The sequence below is a fragment of the Plectropomus leopardus genome, chromosome 1 (genome assembly GCF_008729295.1).
Source record: "Plectropomus leopardus isolate mb chromosome 1, YSFRI_Pleo_2.0, whole genome shotgun sequence".
In the NCBI taxonomy this organism is placed as follows: domain Eukaryota; kingdom Metazoa; phylum Chordata; class Actinopteri; order Perciformes; family Serranidae; genus Plectropomus; species Plectropomus leopardus.
In genome coordinates, this window is record NC_056463.1 from 27,112,199 (window position 1) to 27,137,057 (window position 24,859).

A 24,859-nucleotide genomic window follows, 5' to 3' on the forward strand; every position below is an offset into this window, starting at 1 on the left:
TTGTTTTGATGTTTGACAGGTCTCTGTGGAAACTGAGCTTGGCTTTGTACAGCCGTCTGGCGTGTTGCTGAGGTTGTGACATCATCTTCTCGATATTCACACCAGTGTCAGCTCCAAGGAAGCAGAAACAGGAGAAGACTTGACCTCCAAGGACAGCTGTGTGCCCCTCACAGTCTCACGCACATCACCACTCTACGTAGCACTGCACTGCTCACACCGCCTTCAGCCAATCACATGCACAGACCACACACATACAGCACGTCGGCCTATACGGACTAATGAGCCTTCATTTGTATGGCAGAATACGCCTGATTAGAGCTGATGGCCATGATGAAAGAGATACATTTCTGTATTTTATTCACCATTTTAAGAATGAACAAGCTGAAAAATGAATTTCTTACTTCATAAATGACATTTTTATTTGGATTTGCTGCACTGAAGGTAAAATTGAAATTTATGTGCAACAGCTCACAACTTAGACATTGAAAATGAAACAAATATATATATTATGAAAAACATGAAATAATATCACTTTTGATGTCATCACTTGCATAAGGACGTGGGTTTTGTTTCAATATTGAGGGGTTTGCAGTTTTATGCTTAATTTTCTAATTTCTTTTGAGTTTTGATGTACTAATTTGTGCCTTTTCTACATTAATTATAGTGTACTTGTATTTAATTTTGTCAAAATAAAAAGCATTTGCTACTTCCTCATTATTCTGTGAGGACAAATGCACTTTCTAAATATTGAGTAGGACATGGAGCCTCTGTCCATCCATGACATCTGCACAAATGCTCTTACAGGTTAGTCCTGATGTGTCATTGTTTGGTATGAAAGTTTTAGTACTTTTCTGTACACCGTTAGTTTTGTGGTCAAAAATAAAACTCAGATTAGTTTTGACCATATTCTGCTGAGTGTGTTCATCTCAACATTGTATTTTGTTTTACTGACATATGTATTCATGTATATTTTAAAACTAACTTGGTCCCTTAAGCTCGGCCAATAAACTCAGTGAATACTGAAGTACACTGCAGAGCAAAGTGAGATTGTTCTGCTAGTGGACTTGCATTGCCCTCTAGTGGTAAAAGTGAAAGCTCCAAAGGCTGTATGCTGCTCTGAGATGCAAAAAGACACATTATCATTTGACTGCTTCACAATAAACACAGGAAAAACTACTAAAAATTTGCCAGCATGCCATGCTATATACACTGAATATTTAGCAAAGGTTCATTTTCTTAGGTCCAACAGTAAGGCATTTTATCATAAAACTTGTGAAGCAGACAAAATCTATCTAACAACAAACTGCACCTTCAAACAAGATTAGATAATCAACCTTTAAAAAATTTAATATCATCTATGTTTAAGAAACAATATAGATACAATGCAACAAATTACAATATAAAAAATAAAAATAAAAACAGTACTCAAAATACAAAATGGTAACCATGAAGGGTGTACTAAAAAGACGTGGACTTAGTGGACTGCCTGCATACATTTATGAGACAAGTCTCTAGCTTCCGGTCCAGACAGCATTCACCCCGTATATCTTTAGTAACTTGCAATGAACATCCATTCATTGCACAATAACTCTTACTTTGCATCCATTTGAGTACCATTACATTGTTTTGTTTTTCTTCTTCAGCATGTCAACGACAGATGGAGCCTTGCGCTTTACACCTACAATGAAAACATAAGGAGAAGTTTTTAAGAAATGGGATATTCTGGTAAGACTTCAACAGAAAAGGGATAAACATGAGATAAACATGAGAAAACATTAGAAGAGTGTAACTCTGTTGCAATACCTTGCTTTTTGCTGGGTGATTCAGCAGGGTCGCTGTTCCTCTTGGAATAAGCTAACTTCATCCTCTGAATGTTCTTCTTGCTGATCACTTCATGCTGGACAATGGGATGGGGGTAGTCTTTACCCACCATGCATCCTGCTGCCTGCTGGACACTGCGGGGAGCTTTCCAGGGCTCATAGATATACTGGGCTGGGAACTTTTTTAGAAGAGGAAGGTATTTTCTGTAAAGAAGAGTGGAGGCACGGTTACTTCATATTAGCACATGTATTATTTGTGATAGCTTGAGCTTGTAAGGTTTGTGATCTTACTTGATGTAGTCTCCATTTTTGTCAGTCTTCTTGCCAAATGCGACAGGGGAGTAAACCCTGAAGAACTGGTGGAAGAAGGTACTTGCTGAAAGCCACTGCCAGTTTCCAGCATTCAGAGCCCAGTCGCCGTCCAATAAAAGCTCCTCGAACACCTTCAGGTGCAGTGAATCAAATGTTCAAAGAGCTCTCCAGAGATTTTGCATTGCATTCGCAAACTTGTCTGACTCACGATGAAGGGGTAAAAAAAGGTTCAAAATCTATGCAGCATAAAAAAGAGATGTTGGCATTTGTATTCCATGCATTCCTCTTCTTTGTCAAAACCTGGCACCTGCATTACCCACAATACAACTTGATGCAGCAGATGCGATTCACGTTCTAACTATAACCAACTTTTTTTGATCATTTAAATTGTTAATATCAGTACTTTGTAATGTTTTGCAGCAACAAACAGCTTCATATCAAATCTGACGATATGTATTTAAAGTTAGTCTGGTTAGAAGGAATTATTGTTCTGATATTCTTTTGCAAAGCCACTTTAACAGGACTTTAACATAGTGAGGTGTTATTTTGAAGTTGTCTATCACATACTGTAAACTGCACTGTTTTGTTCTTTGATAAAGACAGTATCAAGCTTAACGTTATCTACAGCAACAATAATGACAATTTCATTGACGCACCTTCTGCCCTTCTTCCCAGCTGATCCACAGGTCTCCCCTGGTGAGAAAACAAGCGACAGCATGTCTGGCCAGGTGGTGGATCCAGCCCTCCTGCCTCAGCTGAGTCATGATGGCATCGATGAAGGGGAAACCGGTCCGAGCCTTAAGGAAACACAGAACATCCACGGTTACAGGAAATATGATGATCCAGAAAATTATATGATTTCTAATTAACAACAATGATACTGAGTTATCATTTGAAAATCTTCAAGCAGCATAATTTCCCTTCTTTTCAATCATTTATATTTGAAATAATTTTAAAGGGCTCAGCACCTCTTTCCATGCAGCCAGATAATCAGGGTTTGTGTCCCAGTCCACCTGGGTACATACAGGGTTGCCCTCCATCTTGTTAAAGTTCGGGATACCCACACTAGCGGTGTAGAAAAACTCTCTCCACAGTAGCTGGCCATGCAGGGACACTGGAGGATCTGAGTGCTTCTTCTGCAAGAGCCACATAAACACATCATTCAGAATTCACAGCTTTAATCAACATTTTGCCCTTTTTTATAGTTGAAATGTATTAAACTTTAAGGAAAGTATTGCAAACAATTGAAAAACTGAGTTGCGTTGGCAGCACTCACCCCCTGATAGACATGTGTCAGCCTCCACCAGAAGGTGCGTGCAGACAGGCAGCCGAAAGTGACATATGGACTGAGGACAGTGGTGCTGGGGCTCAAAGAGTTCGGAGAAGTCTGCGGCTTCTCAAAGCTACACACCCATGCCTGTAACAAGAAAACAGAGGAAGCAATGTAAATCCATCTGAAAACCCCACTCAAGATTGGGTAGCTGAAATGGGAAAGGTTGCCAAGACTGAAAAAAGTCATATAGGAATTGTAATACAGCAGAAAAAAAACGTGTGCTGCAGTTGGGAAGGTATACTGCCTTTATAAGAACTCAAAAGTAAGGAGAAGGTAAAGGAAATTGTATTTCATTCTTTATTTTTCTGTGTATTTGACTTCTATGCAGCCACATTATTGATTTATTGACTTGCTGTTTGTCCTTGTTGTTCTTGGGGTTGCATGACCCCTGAAACTTTGTCAAGATTACTAACAGACATCACTGATGTAAAGTTATCAAGGAAATTTTGATACATCAATCTATGTTAAAATGATACATTTTAAAATTGTGTCTTCAACGTCAAACTTTAATATTTATTTCACATTTAAATGATATAAATCAAGGTAAAAATGAAGCTCATTTTCATTTTTTAATTTGATTTTTTTGTGTAAAGACAGCAAAAGAAGGAGCATTTTTAAATAAGGCATCTTAATCATGAAAGCACAAACATATGCATAAATAAACAATGTAAAGACACTATGACCGATTGACTGCATTGGGTTTGAAGTTTGTCTCCGACAGTCTCTAACTATATGCGTTTCTGTCATAACATCAAAGCGTTAAATAACAAAGGAGAGGCTGTTATTGTCAGTTTGGATGCTAGTTTAAAATAATTCTCCACTCAGTTGGATTTTCTTAGATGTTGTCATATGTCACAAGACACATAACAATAAGACCTAAAATAATCTTATTTCATTGTATCCCAGCAGCAATGTTCAGTGTCAAAAACTCTTCAAGCATGTAGAGAGAAAGAATATATGTTTGTGATGTTGAAATACCGTTCTTTCCATATGTTCATCTAGTCTCCTCAGCGCCTCTTGTTCTCCCCCAGGGAACGGCTCCTCTTCAAGACCTGCAGTGTCCGAGTGGCCGAGCTCCTCCAGCTTAGGGATCCCGTATTTTTTCTCATGGTTTTCTGAACAAGGCGTCTTTACATCTGTGACAGAAGAAATGTCAGTTAACCACTGCGTATAGGTCTTAGACTTGCATGTTATCTTTGGAGAAACTTTTAATAATTACATTCATTGGTTTTTGTGTTATTTTCCATTTAGGCATTCTGATAATTCACTGGCATGACCCAGTTTGTTTGCAGTACCTTTCAAATCTTCCATGGTTGGAGCAGGAATCGGTTTCTTAGGGGGACCGAGAGTCTTCACTATTGCCTGCATACGGTTATAAGTAAGGGGAGCCTTCCCATTGTTTTCCTCAATTATCCTATACAGTAAAAGAAACAATTGCATTGAATTTAAGTAAGACTGTAACAATATCTGAATGTCACGATGTGTGTGCATATTGAATAATACCTTTCTATATCATAAAGAGTGTGTGAGATTTTGTAAATGACTTCGACTCCATGTTCTCTGGCCAGCATGGTCACCGTTTTGTCCCGGCTCAGACTGTAAGGCTCTGTGTCGTACTCGTAGGTCAGCTTTGTTACTTTCCAGTTGTCGAACAGTTTGGGGAAGACTTCCTCAGGCTTCCCTCTCACAACAAACAACCTAAAGGAATCAAACACACCATAAAATAAAAATATGTATCTATGCTTTTAACTTTCGTGCCATTCAATATTTCTGAATGTGACCTTATGTCTTTACCTTGAGTTCAGCTTCCTGAGGCTGCAGTCCAGGTCTTTCAGGGCTCCTATGAGAAACCTCCAGCGGTTGATACCCACTAGGGTTTTGTTGTGGAGTTGAGGGTCAAGGATGAACACGGGGTACAGCTCCTTACAGTCCCTCAGAGCAGCCATGAGGGCTGGGTTATCATGCAGCCGGAGTCCCTTGCGGAACCAGTGAATACATGTATGTGCCATGACTGTGAACCTGGGAACACAACAATAGCAGACATTTCTTTATTCCAAAAAAAGGGGGTGGATGGACATAGTGACTCAGACATTACATGACATGCTGAACAGAGTGAAAGCTAGATTTTCAGACCAGCGTAAAGTGCAGAACATGTTCAAACAGTGTAGTAAGAAACAATACGAGCTGAAACCTTAAACAATAAAACACAGTTAAGTTGCACAGAACTGCTTGAAATGAATACATTTGGAAGTTAAGGGCATCTACTTCTGTTCATGCACCTATTTCTCAGATCAACAAGACGACACAAATGGATAAGCAATGCGTTGTTTTGTTAAAAACAAAATGTTACTGCGTCGGAGATTGCATGCTCATGTTCATGCTTAATAATGCACAGCTGTGTAGAGAAAAACTTTACCTTTATTGTACTTCCAAATAGTCAGGTCTCTTGTTCGGTGCTGAGAATTTGTTTGGTAACGTGCAAGCTCGCTTGTGTTACAAAACGGGAGGCTTTCCTAAATAAGCCAATCAGAAAAGAGCTGGCACCCACGTGTAACCCCAGCAGTTTGCCAGTCTATACACCAGATGGCACTATAGCTCAAACCATTTCCAAGTTACGTCAGTTAGAAATTATAAAATAAGGTTGTCGTGGGCAGATTCTTGAATGAATATCCGTCCACAGGCTCAGTGGAATCTACGTTTACCATCCACGAGAAAAACAACAGGCAGCACGATGGGTGTATTCTCTCCGTATTTCACTATTACCTCATCTCACAGACTCACTGAGGGCTGGCTCCATTCAACACCCTGCTTTCTGACTGCTCTGATCCCACCAGCCCATCGTAGCTCGCCGTGATCGTATAGTGGTTAGTACTCTGCGTTGTGGCCGCAGCAACCCCGGTTCGAATCCGGGTCACGGCATTGGGGGACAATGTCACGGCAGATGGGTTGTCTTTTAGTATTGAGTATTTCCTGAGTGCTACTGACAGAACCCAGCTTTGATGCAGGCTGCTGGACTTATACACAGCAGTCGTCTTTTTGCTGCATGAAAAGTCCCAAACATTAAACGACTAAAATGGTTTTAGCGGAGGAATATAAGTAGACTTAGATCTTCAAGAAGTCTACTTCAAGGTAGTCTACGTACACGTTACTTGAGTATTTCGCATTTAATGCAGCTTTGTGCTTCTACTGCCACGCATCACAGGCATATATTGTGCTTTTACTGCATTGCATTTATCTGACAGATACAACAAGCCTAAGAGTTACGTCAGATTCATTTTTTTAAGTCCTCTAGTACAGTGAAAACTTCATGTCTTCAGAATACGTGAATTTCAATTAGATTTTTTTTAAAAAACGAAAGAGTACGTTTTTCTTTATTTTTCATCATTGTATGGTAAATAAACAGTTACAGAAAAGCTGGAAAATGATAACGATTTTATAGACTAAAGTGAATTACTGCAGATTAAACCGACAGTACGTAACGTAGATAAAATACGCACAATATTAAACACGTAGGCCTACACATGCATGCACCAGTAAGCCTAATATTGGTTCAAAAACACGACAATAGTAAAACACCGCAACGGACCATTTTTCTGCTGAATGAGTACTCTTACTTTCGATACTTCAAGAACATTTTGCTGATAATACTTACACACTTGTGCAGTGTGCAGTGAGACGTGCACTTGTATTGGAGTATTTCCACAGTGTGACATTTATACTTTTTAAGTAAAGGATCTAAGTACTGTTAGTTTTTGTCTCCACTTCATTGTCCTTACCGTAAAGCACCACCAGGGGGAAACCCAGTCAAGAAAACCGGAAGTCTTTACTTTTTACAGGTTGACTTAAACTCATCCAGAGGGGACATGTCCCTCTGCAGTAACTATTTGGGATGTAAAACGCACTTGTGACAGCAACTGCTCCCAGAACAGAGACAGGGTTGTTAAACTGGGCTATTTGTTTGTATGTTGGCCAAACTGTAGCCTTCAGGCAAGGCATTTAATCCCCATTAGTTTCATTACAGCTCAACCAATGCATTCTGATAGTATGAGGTAGGAAAGGTCTACAGTCTACACTGCTGAATGTGGAGGATAATGCTACCTTTATTGATTGTATCTTTATTGTGCTACATTTTTAATAAAGTAACACGTTTTTGAGTCCAGATTGACTCTTCTGTCAAACTGACCCTGCAGCCTCGTCTAACTGTCATATCAACAGATAGAAACAATGTTTCTGTTTGTGCGACAAGGCTACATATTTGTTATGATGACACGAGGACAGGTAACCAACCTGTGGAGGATACAACGTTACAATTGGTTGCTGCCTTCAAGTTCTGTCGGAAATATCGAGATTAAAGAAAGAGCGCGAGCCATCAAAGTGAAAATGGGAAAATTTGGCTCGTGCTTGGCTACTAAGATGCTACATTTTCATATTGAAGTGATCATGATTACTAGGGTTATTTACATGACATTATGTGCAGCTTTATTTCGACGTGTAAGCTGTTTTAAGTAACCTACGTGTCTCTACTTTGTCAACCTAAAAACCCTATCGTGATCAAATAATAAATATCAATCGTCATTTTTTTCATTAACCTCTGCAGCAACATGTCTGCCCATTATTTGACTTGTGAAACTGAAGCCCCCCACTGTGTTGTTATTCCCAACCATGTGGCTGCAGTCACGACGAACAGTAGCCTATCGGAATTTCGACTCCGGCCGTTGACTCTGTGAAGGCAGCATCATAGTCTCAGCTCGGTTGGCTGACAGACCCGCCACTCACCGGCCTCGGCCCGCCCAGCAAGCATTACAGCGGCATGGCAACGGCGAGGAGACTGGGGGAAGAAGATGTGGTGAGAGGGGACAGTCCGACCGGACCGGAGAGAGTGCAGCAGCAGTAGCACTATTTCCATTCTTCACTGACTGAAGAAACGCACCGTGTGGCACCTCGGCCATTCAGCGCTCACACACCGACAAAACGATGCACCACCGCCGTCGCTCCGCACTGCCGCTGCCGCTGACCAGGTGTTGGACTAAACAACAGGGACGCCGTTAACGTGACAGAAGATCAAACTTGTATGTATGTGCTGTGCGCCCTTGTCCCTGGTCCCGTACACAGACGATCGAGAAGATGCTTAGCCGACTGATGAGCAGCAGCATCAGGAGTCTGGACAGGGAATGCAACTGCACTGTGAGGCTGCTGGACGACTCGGAGTATACCTGCACGATTCAGGTCAGTGGGGACCAACATTTCCTGTTTCTCAAATCACCTTGTTGTGGAAGGACGTGCTGTTGACACGTAAAGGGGCGGTGATCAGGTAAAATTACTTTTCCCCAGCACGTCTGTTGCAAAAAGGTGTCATCTACCTTAACTACACGCAGTGTCAGATTAAATATGTGTGATTGTTGCTGTGTGTTGATGGCCAGGCGTGTGTCACCAGTTGGCTGCATGTGTAGTTGTCGTCAGAGACCATACCTGTGTGGACATGACCTTATGTGGCAAATTCAAGGATTACTGATCAGAAATAGCAAAATAAATCAAAATACAATCTCTTTATTATGCAGATAATTTAAAATCAACTAATGCATGCGTTGGTTTGAACGCATTATGAGGCAAATCCTGATCATCTCATCTTGAACGATCTCAGTGGAGGGCTCAGATGGTTTCTGGATCCTCTGGCTACATGAGGCAAATGGAGGAACAAGAGGTTTTGATCTATAACCAAGGGAGGTTTAACATTGTCTGGTTTTTAATTAGTTTAAATAGATGGTGGCCATATCCTAATTTGTCTTCACAAAGTGTCACAGTCCTCAGTAGTCAGTTTGCCCTTCAGACTGACCCTGGCTTTGACCATGAAGTAACCTGTTTCATTGAGACCAACGGGATTTATTGCCTCTGATAGGTCAAGTAAATGATCAAAAAGCAACATTTTTATGCAGGCGCCATTTACTACAAGCCCTAAATGATTCAAACTTTCTTGGGATCATAAAGAGTGGCCAGATGTTTCTTCTGTCTTCTTTTTTATGCATTTGGTAGACTTTAGTTGCCAAAATGCTGTGCATTAGTCTACTTCTATTCCATCACTTAAAGCAAGTGAAGTAGTGTGATAAAAGGATTCAAAATAAACTGTTTTTCCAACACCGGGATGCATTTGTTAAATCTGTACATTGGAAATGTTTAGCATTAAGTAGATTTTAAGTAGTTTAAGTGCCTTTGGTCTAATGCTGTTGGCTCCACTAAGATTTTATTTCCCTTATTTCCAATCACTTTGTGGTTATTGGTTTTAGCTACTATACAAGTCCATCATTGGTTTTTCTGTGTTGAATACAGTGGCAGCCAAGCACTGATTCTACGTTATGGTGACTGCGTTGTGTAGTGTTGTTGTCTAGAGTGAACTATGGTAGAATTTCTGGTTACCTTTTGTAAATTTGTGTCTTTTTTTCATTTGGTAGGTTTATTGATGGGTCCTCCATGTACTCTGGTCATGCTGATAAAGTGTGCACATTGAATTAGGCAGTCTGTCAGTGAGTCACTGCAGTTTTGTTTGGAGCATTTCTCTTTATTTCTTGTACTTCATGAGTTGTCTAAAAAATCAATTGTATTGACATGAATGAAGGTGAGACATGACTAGAGTGAGTAAACAGATTGTGTGTTTCTAAGCAAGAAAGCGGAGGCGAAAGAGCAAGTGATTAATGTCTATTAGCTGCTTTGTAAATCAAGTGTGTGTGTGTGTGCACGCATCCCTGCTATGTCTTTAGTGCGGCTGCTTCTTTGAGAAGTCTGGGTGCATCATCTAACCTGGTCCTTTGAGTTGCTGGAGCTGTATTTGAAGCTTGTTACTTGAAGGGATTCATTGCTGCTGAATTAGAGATGACAGCACACAAAGACCATCACCACCTGTTCATTTCTGGGATCTGACGGCAAAGCCAAAGCAAGCCTTTCAACGTCTAACACTTTAAAGTGGCAGTGCTCAGGGGACAGATAAAATGGTGATTTTACGTCACTCTCAGTTCGCTGCTTTCCCTCATCCTCTCTGTAACTAAATAACTCAGATAACCAACAAGTGGGAGGCCCATGATTGTTTTTCAAGAGATTTCATACAAGTAGTCATGTTTGTAATTTAACATTTGCGGGACTGCACTGTCAGATGGTTGTGGTTGTGACTTTCAGGCCCTGAGGTTAGCTTTCTATTAGAGTGGGGTCGATTTCTGCTGTTGCCTTTTACATACGGTGTTCCTGAGCTCACAGGTTTGATTTTATGCAAACCTGCTGAACCAGCATTTGTCATTATGACTCGTTCTGGCAAATTTAAAAAGTAGCCTAAATCAGCAACCTGTGGCGACAATGTCACAGCGCTAAATCCAAATTGTATTGCATTTGTAATAAGCAACTTTACCATGTGATTAACATAATACTTTGTTTATATGCAGACTCGCAGAGCCACGACTGTTTGACCGGTTTTGTACAATTCACTCCTGAAACCAGGCTGGTGTCAGCAAGATGAAGGAGATCCAATTTCACTGGAGATGCGAGGTGGTGGAGTGGCCCCGTTGTGTTTGTTTTTTGGGGTGACAAGAGGAGACATGGCAGAGTTAGTGTCTCAAGAAAACTAAAACTCCACCAGTATGACAACATTTTGGATTTGAAGCTGACAAAAGAGGTGTCCTGCCTGGCTGTAAGCACCAGTTTGAGCTTGACTTTCGCCCTATGCTGTGTCTTGTTTATGTCTGTCACTTGCTTTAAAAGTGCTGCAATGGATGAGGAATGGCTGATTCATGAAGTTAAAATGAGAAATTGTCTCCATGATACCTTCTTATTTTGCTACTGAAAAACCAAAATAAGGTGTTAGCTGGCTGGAGGGATTGCTGGGGAGCTAAAAGTTTTTGGTAAGTTAAAAGACCATCGTTAATAACAAGCTAGACAACTTGCTGTTGGAAATATTTTATGACATTTCCATCACAATATAAAATGCGTGTTTACTGTTTCAGAAAGTAACATAACAAACAATGGGTAAATGGCAAGTTGGCTACTCCCCCATCTGTGAAATGGCTGTCTCCAGTCAGATTCTGAGCGCACAGCTGATAGCTACATGGCTTGTTTATATGACATGACAGAAGTGAATATTTAATGAAATCAGTGTGGACGGAGAGCTCCAGTGTTATGAGATGCTACGTGATAGTCTAACGCTTGTTGTTGTTATGTTCCGCTCAGGAGCGGCTGCTGGGTCAAGTGGAACATCTGATAAAATTTAGTGAACTGGTGTAGTCCACTGTTTGGCCTAACATCAAACCAGGGCCCAGCCCTTCTCTCTATTATTCTGTTTTCAGAGCAAAAGAAATACTTTGTCGTGTATTCACCGTCCCAATTCTCAGCTTTAATGTTTTACAAGAAAAACACTATGTAAGTTTTCTGCCTTCTGACTGCAGGGGAAGAAACGGTATGTGTTGTGTTTTTTGATGAGTCTTGTTTGCCAAAGTACAGCCCGCACATGTTCCCCCTTGACTTTTGCGCAGCCCCTTCACCCAATCTTGATTCAGAGTGTTTGGCTGTCAAGATATGCTGATCCCACCCTTTTAGCAACTGAAAGCACACAGCTGGGACAGAATGCTTAATTTCTTGTGCTACTATTGAGAGGGATTAGCTCTTTATTGGGATATTTCATTATTTCCACCATGGGAAATAATGAAATATGCCATTATGTCACACTATGGGGCTCTTGATGAAGCAAAACTGGTCTAAATGAAAACATAAATAGGATCATCGGCTTAATCAATTGTCTATTGTTTACAACAGCGTCACCATTTATTTGCTGGCATTAGACTGTGTGAACACAACATTTGGGGAGTTATATTAATTATGTTTTCCACAAAGTGTCTGCAAAGCTAAATAGGCACTGGTGAACATGTAATATTTTTTATCTGCAAAAGGGACATTTCAGTGACCTCACTGGAGCGTGACAGCATTGTTGGCTGACTGAAAATGGGAGCGGATGGTTGCTGTCCTCTCTTGCACACCTTGGAGATGTGGCCCAGAATAAAGGCCCCTCATGGGGCTCAGCAACGGTCACACTCTCCATTTAGCTCAATTAGCCTATGCCTCGAACTGCTGCTGTTGTAGTGAAATTCCATCATAGTGAAGTGATGGTTGACATGACCTTCATAAATGAAAAAGAAATATGACTGTGAAGGCAGCATGGAGTGGAATAGGAAAACAGGCAGGCAATGATGAAGCCCGTTAGTTTGTCAGGCTTACCTTTATGCGCCATCAGATTCCACCACCACAGTGCATTTACCTCACCCACACTGTGTACCTGTCCCCCTCTACTACTCATGGCATTGTTGCTGATTACATCATGACCCTGGAAGCATGGGAAGACTTGTGCTTATTGATTTCTCCTGCTCTTTCAGCACTATGCATTCCTTTAGGATATTCACAGGCTTCTCACATTCACTCTCTTAAAGCCTCAATCCAGGATTAATTGGTGGGATAAAAGGTGGAAGGTGCTGAGAAGGAAACTCAAATTCACTAGAGGCTTTGAGAGGCCCTAGAGAGGCACTTAGAGGCTCCATGCAGCAAGGAAAAACAGGCCCAAGAGTGATAGTCATTTGATGTTGGTGATGAACATCAGCAAAAATGTACATCAATTTCTAGATATTATTCTTTACGCCAGGATTTTGTAGATGCCAGCCACAGTTCAATGGATGATGCTGCGTCACTAGACGTGGCTCAGCAATAATGGAAGAGTTGTGAAAACACTGGAAAGTGTGGATTTTCTAACTGATTGTGGTTGGAGCAAAACATTATTTCCTCCATACTGCTGGGCTTAGAATTGCTGGCAGGGTCCATGTAGGTTTAAAGATTTTATACACTGAAATAGACACTACAAAGCAAGACATTGGCCTAACTAATAGAGCAATACTGGGTTCAGTGTCTTTTAGCCGCTTTCACACATCTGCTGCAAACCTGAAGCTGTCTAGCCATTACCGGGAGGAGTTGTATGTGTATGCGCAATCAGTTGAATCAGACATTAATGGACTTCACCTTGCCAGCTCCATAGTATAAAGTCCATGTAATGTCCAGCTGGGTCCATGTGTGAATAGAGCAAGTAAATATTTAGAGAATTTCCAGCAAGCAAGTGGGTGTTTTGATGGCGTTTCTATTGTGTAGCTTACACAAAACCTGAAGACTGATACCACAGACCACAGACTGATATATATGATTTTTTTTTATGCTATAGAACTCCATTGCTGTCCAGACACTTTTAAAAACACTTTAATGAGCCATAACGTTGGACAGGTTGACACAATCCTCCATTAAGAGAAACAATTGCACACGCACCTTCCTGGTGTCTAAACTATACAATACATAGAGAGGAAAAGACAGTGTGTGTGTTTAGTTGGAGGTCCTCTCAACTCTTTATGTTACTCTCCATGTTGTTATTTTTGCCCTGGAAACTATTATTAGTGTGGTTCTAGATCAGATTTAGCCATAGCCCATTCAACATAGTCACTGTAATTATGGAAACGCACAAATACAGGGATTTTTTACATCTGTGTTTATTTGGCAGTTATACCCTAGGCGGCTTTGATTATCATGGAGTATGGTTATACAGCTACCGCTGTTAATCAGCAGCATCTCATTAGATAACGTGGAAAAATAGAGTAAACACACCACTGCCCCACAATGCATATAGTGAACTTTAATTATTTTATTTTAGGAACATGCAAGCTATGTGATATAAATCAGCATCCACAGCATGAAGATGTAGATCCCACACTCAATCTAATATTTTTATCGAGTAACTATAATGTCGAACAAGGTTTACTATCAGTGTAAAAACTCGAGGCAAACACTGCGGGCCATTTGCTCTAAATTAATATTCCTACCTTGAACCAGAATATGTGTATCAGAGAATGTAAAGAACACTGACTGATGGGACACCATTGATCGAGAGAGACGTACCTCATCACTATGAGTGAGTGGTTCAGTCACCTGGCACCAGCTCAGATCCTGTATACTCCACTAATGAAATTAGGGATGTTCTTTTCAAGCCAAATGCAGAACTTGGAAGGAGCTCCTCCACTGTGAATGCATTATTGAAATAGGTTGCTCTTGTCTCCTAAGTGGTCTCTCTGCACTCATATTGTTTTCCTCTCAGTGTGCACTGCTAAAATTGGAATAGAGGTTGTAACATATTTTGTTTTCATACATGCAAGCGTCTGCTCATGTGCTTATGTTGCTTTCACCTCCTCACTAAAATAACGATAATGGTTGGCATCTTACCTTTGAATCCGACAGTGGGTTTCATTGTTTATTTGTCCAAACCAGACCTCAGCCAAATACTAATGTGCAAATGCCTTTTATTTCATTAGAATTTTTTAGTCCAGAGGAAGAACCCAGAGAGTGCTGGAACATTTAAATTAGCATGACAAAGAGAGAAATCAATGTATTGTTCTTTCCTGTGGCTCATGTGAAATGGTTCGCTGAGCGACTGCAATCCTTGATTTATCCTTGATATATAAGCACTTCAGCTGTCAGATGCTGAACGGGTTTTGATCGGACGTTGAGGACATTGATGCTTGACTCCTTTATTATACTTGTTTGTGATTGCCACAGTGGTTTCATAGTGATGAGACCAGTGATGTGACTGGCTGGGTGTGTTTATTAATCACCACACCCTTTGATCCAGATTCCACCTAACCCATCAGTTTGCACTTTTCCTTGCTGCTCATACATGAACTAAAATAGCAGGAGTGGTTGTTGTTTCCAGATGTTTCTGTTACTCTGTTTTTTTCTGGCTGTGGACTTATTTAACTATAGTTTTAGTTACAGTTGCTTCTGCTGTTTACAAATACAATTAAACACATTCTCAGTGAATTCGTTGATGCCATAAGTGACAGTGGTGTCCTGGAACATGCTCCATCCCTCACTGCACTGATGCCATGCATCATGTTTTGTTTAAAAATTTTAAGCTCAAAAAATGGCTGCATGGTTGCTCCTCCTGAACGTAAGCAGGAGTGGCACAGGGCGAGCAGGAACAGGATAGCACCTCACATTCCCACAGATCAATCCCTATTCACCATAAAGCACACGCCTCCTCTACTTCTTTCACCAGAGTCCACTGCTTTGTCAGATCTGTGTATAGAATAAGAGTCATCTGGTTGAATGCCGTCCGGTATTCCAGGATTTAGCCAAGTTTCAGTTACAGTTCCCTTTATCTCATTGGAAACTAATGCGGACACAAAGGTCATCCAGTTTATTATCCATCACTTGTACAGTGGCTAGCAGGATTCTCGTTTCGCAGAAAGTTTCACAAGTTCACACAGAGACAGTCTTGCTTGTCTGTGTGGTCGGGATTGGAGCTGGGGTCCATTCTTTTCCATCTTTGCCTTGATGATTACTGATATTTACATTTGAAAATGTTGAGCTTGCTAGCTAGAGTGGCAGGAGAGGAGAGTTCACAGACTGCAGAATGTGATGAACAACCCTCAGCCACATGCCACCACCATCCAACACCAACCACAAAAAATCATCATGAACACTTGCAAAATAGACACAAGAGCATGAATGAAGCACAAATTTAGCGGGGCTGACAGAGGGTCAACTGGAAACATCTACCCTATGTCACAATAGGGTCATGTCGAGGGTTTAAAATACGAAATTCAGACAGAACCACCAACACAAAGTGTTTGACAACTTGGGAATGAGACTCAACAATTATCTTTCTTCAGAATTGCATAATCCACCTTTGAGCTTTGCAAATGTGAGGATGTGCTGACATTATTCAGTTTCATATATTTTATATGAGATACTTAAGAGTTTGTAGCTGATGGTCAGATTTGAATTCCTATCTTTGGGCTCTGGTAACATCTGATGGCCATTTGTCAGTATTTATGACATTTTATTGACTGCAGTGAATGGGCATTCAGTCAAACAAAAAAATATATATATAAATGGGTTATTCAGTATGGCAATTGTAGGAAGCTGCAACCAAAATTTTGAAACTTGGTGCATTTAACGGACAACAAACCAACCGGTGATTTAGCCTCTACACATTTTAAATTTTGGAAACGCTGGGAAATGCATGAACGCTCTCACTCCACTCAGAAACTGCTGTCAAAATGTGTTTTATCAGAGCTCTCAGTCTCAGCTCCTGTGGATCTGCTCAGCCGCTGATAACAGAAATCTGCTGGGATTGGGAAGCTCCCAGATGTAGGCTAAAGGAGCTAAATGGGAAATATTATATGGTGTTCTGACTGTATTTTTAGACATGTAAATAATGAGTTCATTATTGAGTCTGTTGATAGCCTCTCTCTCTCTCACACCACAGCTCAAAGTGCCACACGTAGCACCTTGAACTGAAAGTGCTAAAAAATGAGCATGCTCAGGCAGCCTTCCTTCATAATATATTAATACAGTATTCAGCATATTTGGATCTGAATTTCACATGACATCCAAACATTCAGCCTGTGGCTCCTAAGCATGGGATTGAATAGCTTTCAGCCCATAATGATCCATGGACTGGGAATGCTGGTACATACATGGCGTACATGGCTTCATTTAGAGTAAAAGTAGGATGTGCTTTAGAAAGAGCTCCTGCTCATCAGCCACGCTGCCAGCTACGTGCAGCCCTGCGGAAATCTGCGGGAGAAATGTCTTCTTGATTTGAAGGCACTCGTTTAAATAACATGTTAATCCATAATGTGGAGAAATGGTGAGATAAGCCCTCAAGGCTTTGGTGTGCTCTCAGATTAGGACGTTCGGCTGTTGGCCATGACAGTAATATCTATGATTCCAGTGATGTCAGGGCTTCAACTCCACTCACCACGCCGACTGTTTTAGTTAGCACATGCACAACCACCATAGTGCTGTGCAAATGGATTGTTATGAGATCCAAACTGATTAAATTGGAACCTTTAATACTCAAAGTTCATGTAATGGAGTCATAGAAATCCAGGCATCACAGTGTATGAGCTACTTCATTGTAATGAGCCATCAGTGAGGATTACTTTCAGCCTATACCAATTCCAATTAATGTTAAATTAGTGCAGCTTTATCTTTTTAACTATTGAATATTCAACAGCTAATAATACAGTGGATTTCTTTCGTCTGTACTGACAGGCAGCTTCGCAATTTTCAGCATTCATTTAAAGGGATTTTAAAAAAATTTAAAGGAATAGTTCAGCCACAAAATAATATTGATTAGCCGATGTACAGTACCATGGTCCCAAATACAGTTTTTTTAATCAAATGGCATTTAGGAGAATGGAGTGCCCAAAACATGAAAGCATATCTCTGCAAACAGACTTCAACTGAGGCTAAAATTTTATATCTAAAAACAACTACTGTTGCTTAACTATTGCTAAAAAAAACTATTTCTGATTATCCTCCTTGAAATGAATTTCAAATCGGGAGAGTCAGGTGAATGAAGTCAAAATAATTGTTTAATACAGATTACAAGTGTTCAAATTAGCAGATGATATGTGATGATTGAGATTTGACACAAAGTCTGGTGCTAAGACTTGATGGGGAGAATTTGTAATTTAGGGGCATCTACCCTGAGCAGCAGCAAGATAAATCCCCCAATGGAGTCCAGACACTGGTGGTAATGGCTGGTGACTCTGCTGAGACCAATGACAGCGATGAGGCTGCAAAAACTAGGCAGTAATGGGAAGGTGGAGGTTGAGCACAACTGCAGCATGAATGCACTAAAGGTAGAAAGAGAATCTTATTCAAAAGACAGCAGCAAGATGATAGGCTAACAATAAAGGTGTGTCGCTGTTAGTTAACTTTGATCAGCGGATAGAACTGTTGATACCTCAAATGACAGCTCCAGACAATAACAGCAAGAAATTGTGAATAAAATATGTAAAGAAGTGAATAGCTGATGGTATGGGAAATAAATGACTGACCTAAGCATGCAAAAGTAACTTTCCCGAGAGCTTCATTTGTTGTGTCCTCGTGTGCGTGTGTCAACGTCTTTTAGCAGTGAAATGCATTCATTTTTTAGGTGCTCTACTGTCCTCAACATCATTCGATAGAGAATGTTTTCTGGGGCCATAGAGAGCCTCGGCTATGTGAACAATTCATATTGTTTTTAGGTTAACTGTTCCTTTGATATTTAATACATTTGAATCAGGAAGTTTATTGTTTGTTGACAGGGCTACTATGAGACAGTCTCAGATTTTCTTGCAGATTACAGTGGTACATTTATGAAAATAAAGTCACAAATGTACTACAAGAAAGTTAGGTGACAGTATTAAAAGTGACACGGTCCAAGAAAAGATGCATTTTAGATGGGCATTATTAAACCATAAACTTAAACAAAACAAAAAAAACCATTCATTGCAAGAAGTCTGCTTCACTTAATGTGCGTGATGGAGGCAGCTGTGGCTCAGAGGTAGAGCGGGTCGTCCTCTAAACGCAAGGTCAGCGGTTCCGACTCCTCCAGGCAACATGCTGAAGTATCCTTTAGCAAGATACTGAACCCTGAATTGGTCTCGATGCTGTGGAGTGTAAGTGTGTATGAATGGTTACTGAGTAGCCTCGGCCACCAGTGTGTGAACTTGTGTGTGAATGGGTGAATGTGACATGTAGTGTGAAAGCAATTTGAGTGGTCAAAATAACTAGAAAAGTGCTCTACAAGTACAGTCCATTTACCATGATGGCAAATACCACATGCACCTAGCCAACAATGCTGTTTGCATCCAGGGTTGAATAGCCAATTTAGCTATTTACACCCAGCATTATGGCAAAGCCAACGCTGCTATTTACACTAGGGTGTAAAATACTGGGCATCCTATCAACGTTAAAATATGACAATAACTTGAATGGGTCTATTTAGCTATTCTCCTAAAGTTTATGTTACAGTGTTTATTCAGCAGCTTTATACTTCAGAAAAGCTAAAAATAATAAGTCAGCTCAGTCTAAAAATAATGAGCCAACATTGATTCCCAGCCCGAATCACCCACCAAGTCTTACTACCACCTTGGACTGTGTCACTCTTAAAACTATGTTGCCAAACTTTTTGCAGTACATATGTAAATTTATTCTCATAAATTTACCACTTTAATCTCAAGAAAATCCAAGATTTACTCATACTAGTGTTAACCATGATTCATTTGCCCTAATCCAAACCACTTCTGACCATGACGCACCAACGTGATAAGGACTAGCTAATCACAGCGCACATTCTGGGCCCATAATAACGTGTTGCAGTGGTGGGTGTAAATAGCCAAATAGCTGCAGTGTGACTGTTCTCACCCTGGTGCGAATAGACAATCTGATATATTATTCAGCTCAGGTTTGAAAATGACATTAAATTCTCTCCTATGAATATCCACACTGTGCATCGATGTTACACGTATCCCCAAAATATTTGAAAATGAAAATGCAAATCTGTTGGTGAATTAAATATGTGCAAGTATGACTTGCATTTATTCCCAAATGGATTCCTAATTGTCTTCATTCATCCTAATCTGCAGTGGTATTCATAGTCAGGTCTGAGTGGGGTTTATTTCATCTCAGAGGGACTTGTGCCTCCATGTTCTGTCAGAGGCTTTAAATCAGAAATCATGCCAGCGAGGAAGAATGAAATTATGTATTTAAAGATGAGCTTAATGTGTGGCTGCACCTCCGAATGTGTGTGTGACAAGAGTGAATATTTAATGTTGGTTTCCTTTGATGCACATGTTGAGGTCATCTTATGTGATGCAGACGCAGCAGTGATAGGAGAACCTGCCAGTACACTTAACAGCATTTGGCTGCTCCCTGGTGATGTCACTGCATTTGCTGTATAGCAGCATCTGAAGGAGGCACGGTTCATAGCCAAGCAAAGCTTATTCCGCATACTCTCACTCTCATTTTCTGACTCTCTCTTTCTGTCCCGTTGGATGTCTCTTTTTTGCTTTATTCTCTTTTTTCGTGCTCTCTCTGCTGGCTGGCCCCTCAATTCCACAAAATCCCCCCTTTGTTCCTTTTCACTTTCATTTCTCCTCTTCTTCTCTCTGTCTTTGTCTCTCTCCTCCCTCAGTCAGAAGCACTGCAGCTGAACAGATTAATGAGCTTGCCCTGACTGAACCTGACACCGGTAGACGACACAGCAAAGACATGCTATACGTGACACAGCAATAAATATGCTGGAAGCTTTTCACTGAAGGCATCACAGTCATTGTTAGCCACTTAAAAGGCTTAAGTAGTATGCATCTTAGTCAATACTTTGCATATACTATAGTTTCTTGGTTTTTAGCCAAGCTGGCAGCATGTCTCCTCTAATGTCGCAAAAACTTTTGAGCAATGAGGTGCAGATTTGTTTTGATTGATTGATGTCTTTATTCGAACATGCAAAATTCAACAAAAACAGTAGTTAAAAACATATCAACAATAAAGGGGGGAAAAAAAGGACATAATGAATTCCATCTGAAAATTGCATCAACATTGCATAACATGAGCGAAAGGGACTTTCTGAATTAATTTTTTTAATAACTGTTGGATCTATTGTCACAAAATTTGGTTTACTTTCATGTCTCTTGTAAGAAATTCATAATAACTTTGTTGATCCCTTGAGTTTCATATAGCACCATTAGCGTCAACGGGTAAAAAATGTCCGACAGTATGTTAGATTTAAATAATGCAATATCCCCGAAGCTAATGACATCACGCCTCGGCTGTACTTCATAGTTTCGTGCTAATTAGCAGATGTTAGGCAAAGATGCTAACGTCTATGCGTAAAAGAGTGCTTCATCAAGTTACCACTGCTAGCGCTTGGATTAACAATAGACATATATATTTTTTAGAAATAGCATCACAATTGATGCAGCAGAAAGAGATATCATATTTATTACATCATGCTACATTACCCGCAATGCAACAGGACTGCTGACAGTTCAACTGAAGATTCAAGTGTGTTGTGGTACAGTAGTAGCAGATAATGTGGTCTTCAGCTGCTAGTCTCAAGTAGAGATGAAGAGTGTGCTGCAGGGGCCTGATTAAATACCTAAATTATTAAAAATCAGGCTCTCGGATGATCGGATGGATTTCTGGCAGTCCTGAAATTTTGGTGGGCCATCAGCAGTCTGAGCAGTTCCACAGTCCGATCTCCCACATGGATGCTGTTGAAAGGTCCTTCATAAGCTGTGATGAGCCCGTTTTTTATTTGGGTAGTATTTTACATGTGGCTCAAGCTGTAGTCTCGTGACTGTTATGATACTAAACTGGACTTCCCAGCAGTACAGACAATATTGTCTGCATCTCCCAGACATCTGCACCTCCATTTTATTACTTTTTCTTCCTCCTTTCTATTCTTAAAAGAATAACACAAAATAACGCTGCCTTTTGTCTTTTGGCAACACTGGGGATGCAGCCATCTTTTTTTAATAAACTTTATTGGAATTGTCACTATACATAAACAACTGGGGTCCCATGTTGATGTTCAGTGTGGCCGCTCAATTGATCTGAGCAGTGTGAGCATAAAAATGTGAAGTTCTGGCTCTACAAGAAAGGCCAATCAAAGGTCCAGTGTACAGGAATATCCCTAACTATGTTTTTATTAGTTTATAATCACCTTCAACTAAGACACGTGTTTTCTTTACCTTAGAATGAGCCGCTTATATTTACATAAGGAGCCGGTCCTCATCTGTGCAGTCTGCCATGTTGTTTTACGGGAGGCCAGAATGGACAAATTGGAAAGAAAGGGCCGTTCATGTTTTTGCATCAGCCACTGTAGCTGTTCTACTTGCTTGGCACTCGGGAGAATTTGAATTTCTTCAGCATGCCACTAAATCCTGTGTACTGGACCTTTACACTGTGTGGCATGGGTTAACACTTTGCATAGAACTGATAACATTGCACAGCTTTAAACTTGTTCTTGTGTTAAAGGGATAGGTCAATGAATTTTAACCAGCTTTGTATCTAGTAACATGGATTCACAAGAGACCCCCCCCCCCCCCCTCTCTCTCAAATTCATATCAAATGGTAATGCCAAGCAGTGCTGATCAAATATGAACCAAGATTGTGCCACTGTATTTCTTATTTCTGGCCTAAAATGTTTTCAGAAACCTATTTGAGCTTACTGTTAAGTAATACGAGACTGTTTCTTACCAGCTGGCCGCCAAACTGTTTAAGGAAGGGCAACTTGCATTATGTCACCCACCAGTGGGAGCATTTATTGGTCTGGGGCAGTGCTGTGCATTGTAGGTTTTCTACTTCTTGAGCAAAAGCAAATATCACAGTCCCTTTTTTTCTCTGGTCACATAGCACATTTTTTTTCAAAAGTATTTTTGTCTTTCTACTGCATAGACAGCCCAGTTTTATGAAAAGACCATCTCTCCAGCAGTGAATTACTATTTGTATTACTTTTAGCATTTAACAAATAGACTTCTCTTCTTAGTTTTGCAGTCTGTGTGGCCCCCGGATGATAGTCAGTCTCTCATTTTTTTAGCATTTCTTTAACCAGACAAACCTCAAACAAAAGTTTCACAATATGGAAATACATGGAAGCCAACAAATAATGCACAATATATTCATTCTCTGCTTCTTTTTTGCGGTGATGAATGGCATCCCTCAGGGAGGTGGTCTGTCTTTGCAGTTGCTTTTGATGCTTTTAGAAATAAAAATGAGACAGCAGGGAACTGTTTACGATTGCGAGGCACTGAGGATGAGTCTGTCTGCAGCCCACTGACACGACAGGGTGCCCAAGTCCAAACAAACTCATAAACATGAAAAAGCGATTGCAGAAGAGTAGGTCAAGAGCACATCAAGTCAAGCTGAGCTTCATCAGTTTAATTAAAATAGTAACAATCAGCGTTGCAAATTTCCCGCACTGCCTAGCGTGAGTATAAGTCCCCCGTATAGATGCTTTTAATTTTGTAGCTGAGACATAATTAAGTAATTTTCCTGTCATATTTGGGAGGCATCAAGGAGATTGTGGTTTAATGTGGGGAACTGAGCAGCAGCCAGACTGTAACCAGCCAAACTAAATCAGCCCACTGCATGTATGGGAGCAGTTATATCTCAGGGATTATGTCGTATGACTGCCATGGGACTGGGGGAGCTCAAAAGGAAAAAAAGATCTGGAAATGGATGTTCCCTGGTTTTGTAATTCTGTTTGTCCATCTTTCTAAAATCTTTTCACACATGTTCTCAATTAGTACATTCTGTCACTACTCCATCCAAACATTTGGCCCAGCTGCAATAAGGTGTTAGAGGTACATCATGTCTGCAGAGAGCTGCAGTGAGGCTTTCGAGATTAACAGAATGAATGTGTATTAGCCTCTCAACGCTGGTTGATATCAGACTGGCAGAGAAATCCTGCTCACCCCAGCACTGGCTTTCCAGCAGGGAAATCTTTAAGGCTTTGCAGAAATAAGAGAGCAGTTTCTTGTTCTCGCTGGAGTCCTCTTCACTCCTCCTCTTCTTCTTTTATGTCAAACTTGAAAGGGGAGACAAGGCTTGTTTGGGAAAGGCGGAGACTTGCAGTGGAGTTGAGGACGTCACCGGAGAGGAAGAGTTCAGGCACGGCGATGATTGTGTGCAGACTGATGCTGGTCGCACTGAACTTGGAAATCATTCTGTCTTGATTTTCTTTGTTCAGACATGAGCATCATGTGTTATTCATGATCCAGTTTCTTCTGGCTCCAGTGGTTGATATTTAATCACCATACTAATGATGTTTTCAGCGAGGTGCTCTTAATTGTTAGTGTGTGGATGTTGTTGCTTTTCTTGTGTGTTTGCATTTGTGTTGTATTTGTGTGCATCAGTATTTAAAAAAACAACCCCAAAAACAGTTCACTTGCATATCTGAGTGGTGTGAATTCATGCATAAATAAGATAGCACCAAAAAAAAAAAAATGGTGTCATGTGTCCACTGGGGTGTGTGTTAGGTGCTTTGTAAAGAAAAGGCAAAAAGCTTTAATTACAAACGGATGCTGACGTCCTGTAGGGCTGTCTGCTGGCTCGGCACATTACAGACAGAAGTATCCCTCATTGTGTGTGTGTGTGTTTCTGTCTGTCTGTGTGTGTGTGTCTGTGTCTGTGTGTGTGCCTGCAGGTGCTGTAGGATGCCGATTTTACATCGGACTAGAGGAAATGGAGATATTACACTATAAAGACTGCTGTAATGATTCTCACAAGGGTAACAGACTGTCTGCTAATTACTCTGCGGCAGAGTGACAAAATGCAAATGCACTAATGGCTTGCAGATGAGTTGATGCAATGTGATGAAGATTTTAAAGATTCAAAGGTTCTTATAAGTATTGTGATTTTGAAAAGGATAAGGGATGCACCCATTTAACGACATTGCTTTCAGTCGATATGGGCCTTGTTGATTGCCATCGACCTATCACGGAATAAAATTACATTTACCAATGGCATTGGCCAGTGTCTTTCTGTTGTGTCACATCAA

At 40.6% G+C, this 24,859-nt stretch overlaps 2 protein-coding genes and 1 non-coding gene across 3 annotated transcripts in view; 2 read left to right on the forward strand and 1 right to left on the reverse strand.

Moving 5' to 3' along the window:
• Positions 1-1,433: 1,433 nt before the first annotated feature.
• cry5 (cryptochrome circadian regulator 5) lies at positions 1,434-6,002 on the reverse strand. The gene is made up of 11 exons (XM_042486009.1): positions 5,882-6,002; positions 5,260-5,484; positions 4,969-5,163; positions 4,761-4,879; positions 4,444-4,601; positions 3,409-3,549; positions 3,101-3,268; positions 2,789-2,929; positions 2,112-2,263; positions 1,804-2,024; positions 1,434-1,678 (listed from the first exon to the last, which is right to left on the reverse strand). The coding sequence occupies exons 2-11, from the start codon at positions 5,472-5,474 to the stop codon at positions 1,617-1,619; spliced, it is 1,572 nt and encodes a 523-aa protein (XP_042341943.1). The 5' UTR covers positions 5,475-5,484; positions 5,882-6,002; the 3' UTR covers positions 1,434-1,616.
• A 310-nt stretch (positions 6,003-6,312) lies between these two features.
• trnah-gug lies at positions 6,313-6,384 on the forward strand. Its single transcript has one exon. It is a non-coding gene; the product is annotated as a tRNA-His (tRNA).
• A 2,166-nt stretch (positions 6,385-8,550) lies between these two features.
• The window catches only part of LOC121961554 (FERM domain-containing protein 5-like), an 84,005-nt gene continuing 67,696 nt past the window's right edge, over positions 8,551-24,859 (forward strand). Inside the window, exon 1 of the mRNA XM_042511629.1 lies at positions 8,551-8,691. Coding sequence (XP_042367563.1) covers positions 8,590-8,691 — 102 coding nt within the window. The 5' untranslated portion in view covers positions 8,551-8,589. The remainder of the gene's footprint in view (positions 8,692-24,859) is intronic.

Bases quoted from the DNA above. Each gene is read 5' to 3' on its own strand.
- cry5 (XM_042486009.1), bottom strand. From the start codon at position 5,474: ATGGCACATACATGTATTCACTGGTTCCGCAAGGGACTCCGGCTGCAT. The intron at 3,550-4,443 runs GTATTTCAACAT...TTCTTGTTACAG, and splicing joins ATGAACATATGGAAAGAACG to GCATGGGTGTGTAGCTTTGA. The intron at 1,679-1,803 runs GTATTGCAACAG...TTTTCATTGTAG, and splicing joins ATCACCCAGCAAAAAGCAAG to GTGTAAAGCGCAAGGCTCCA.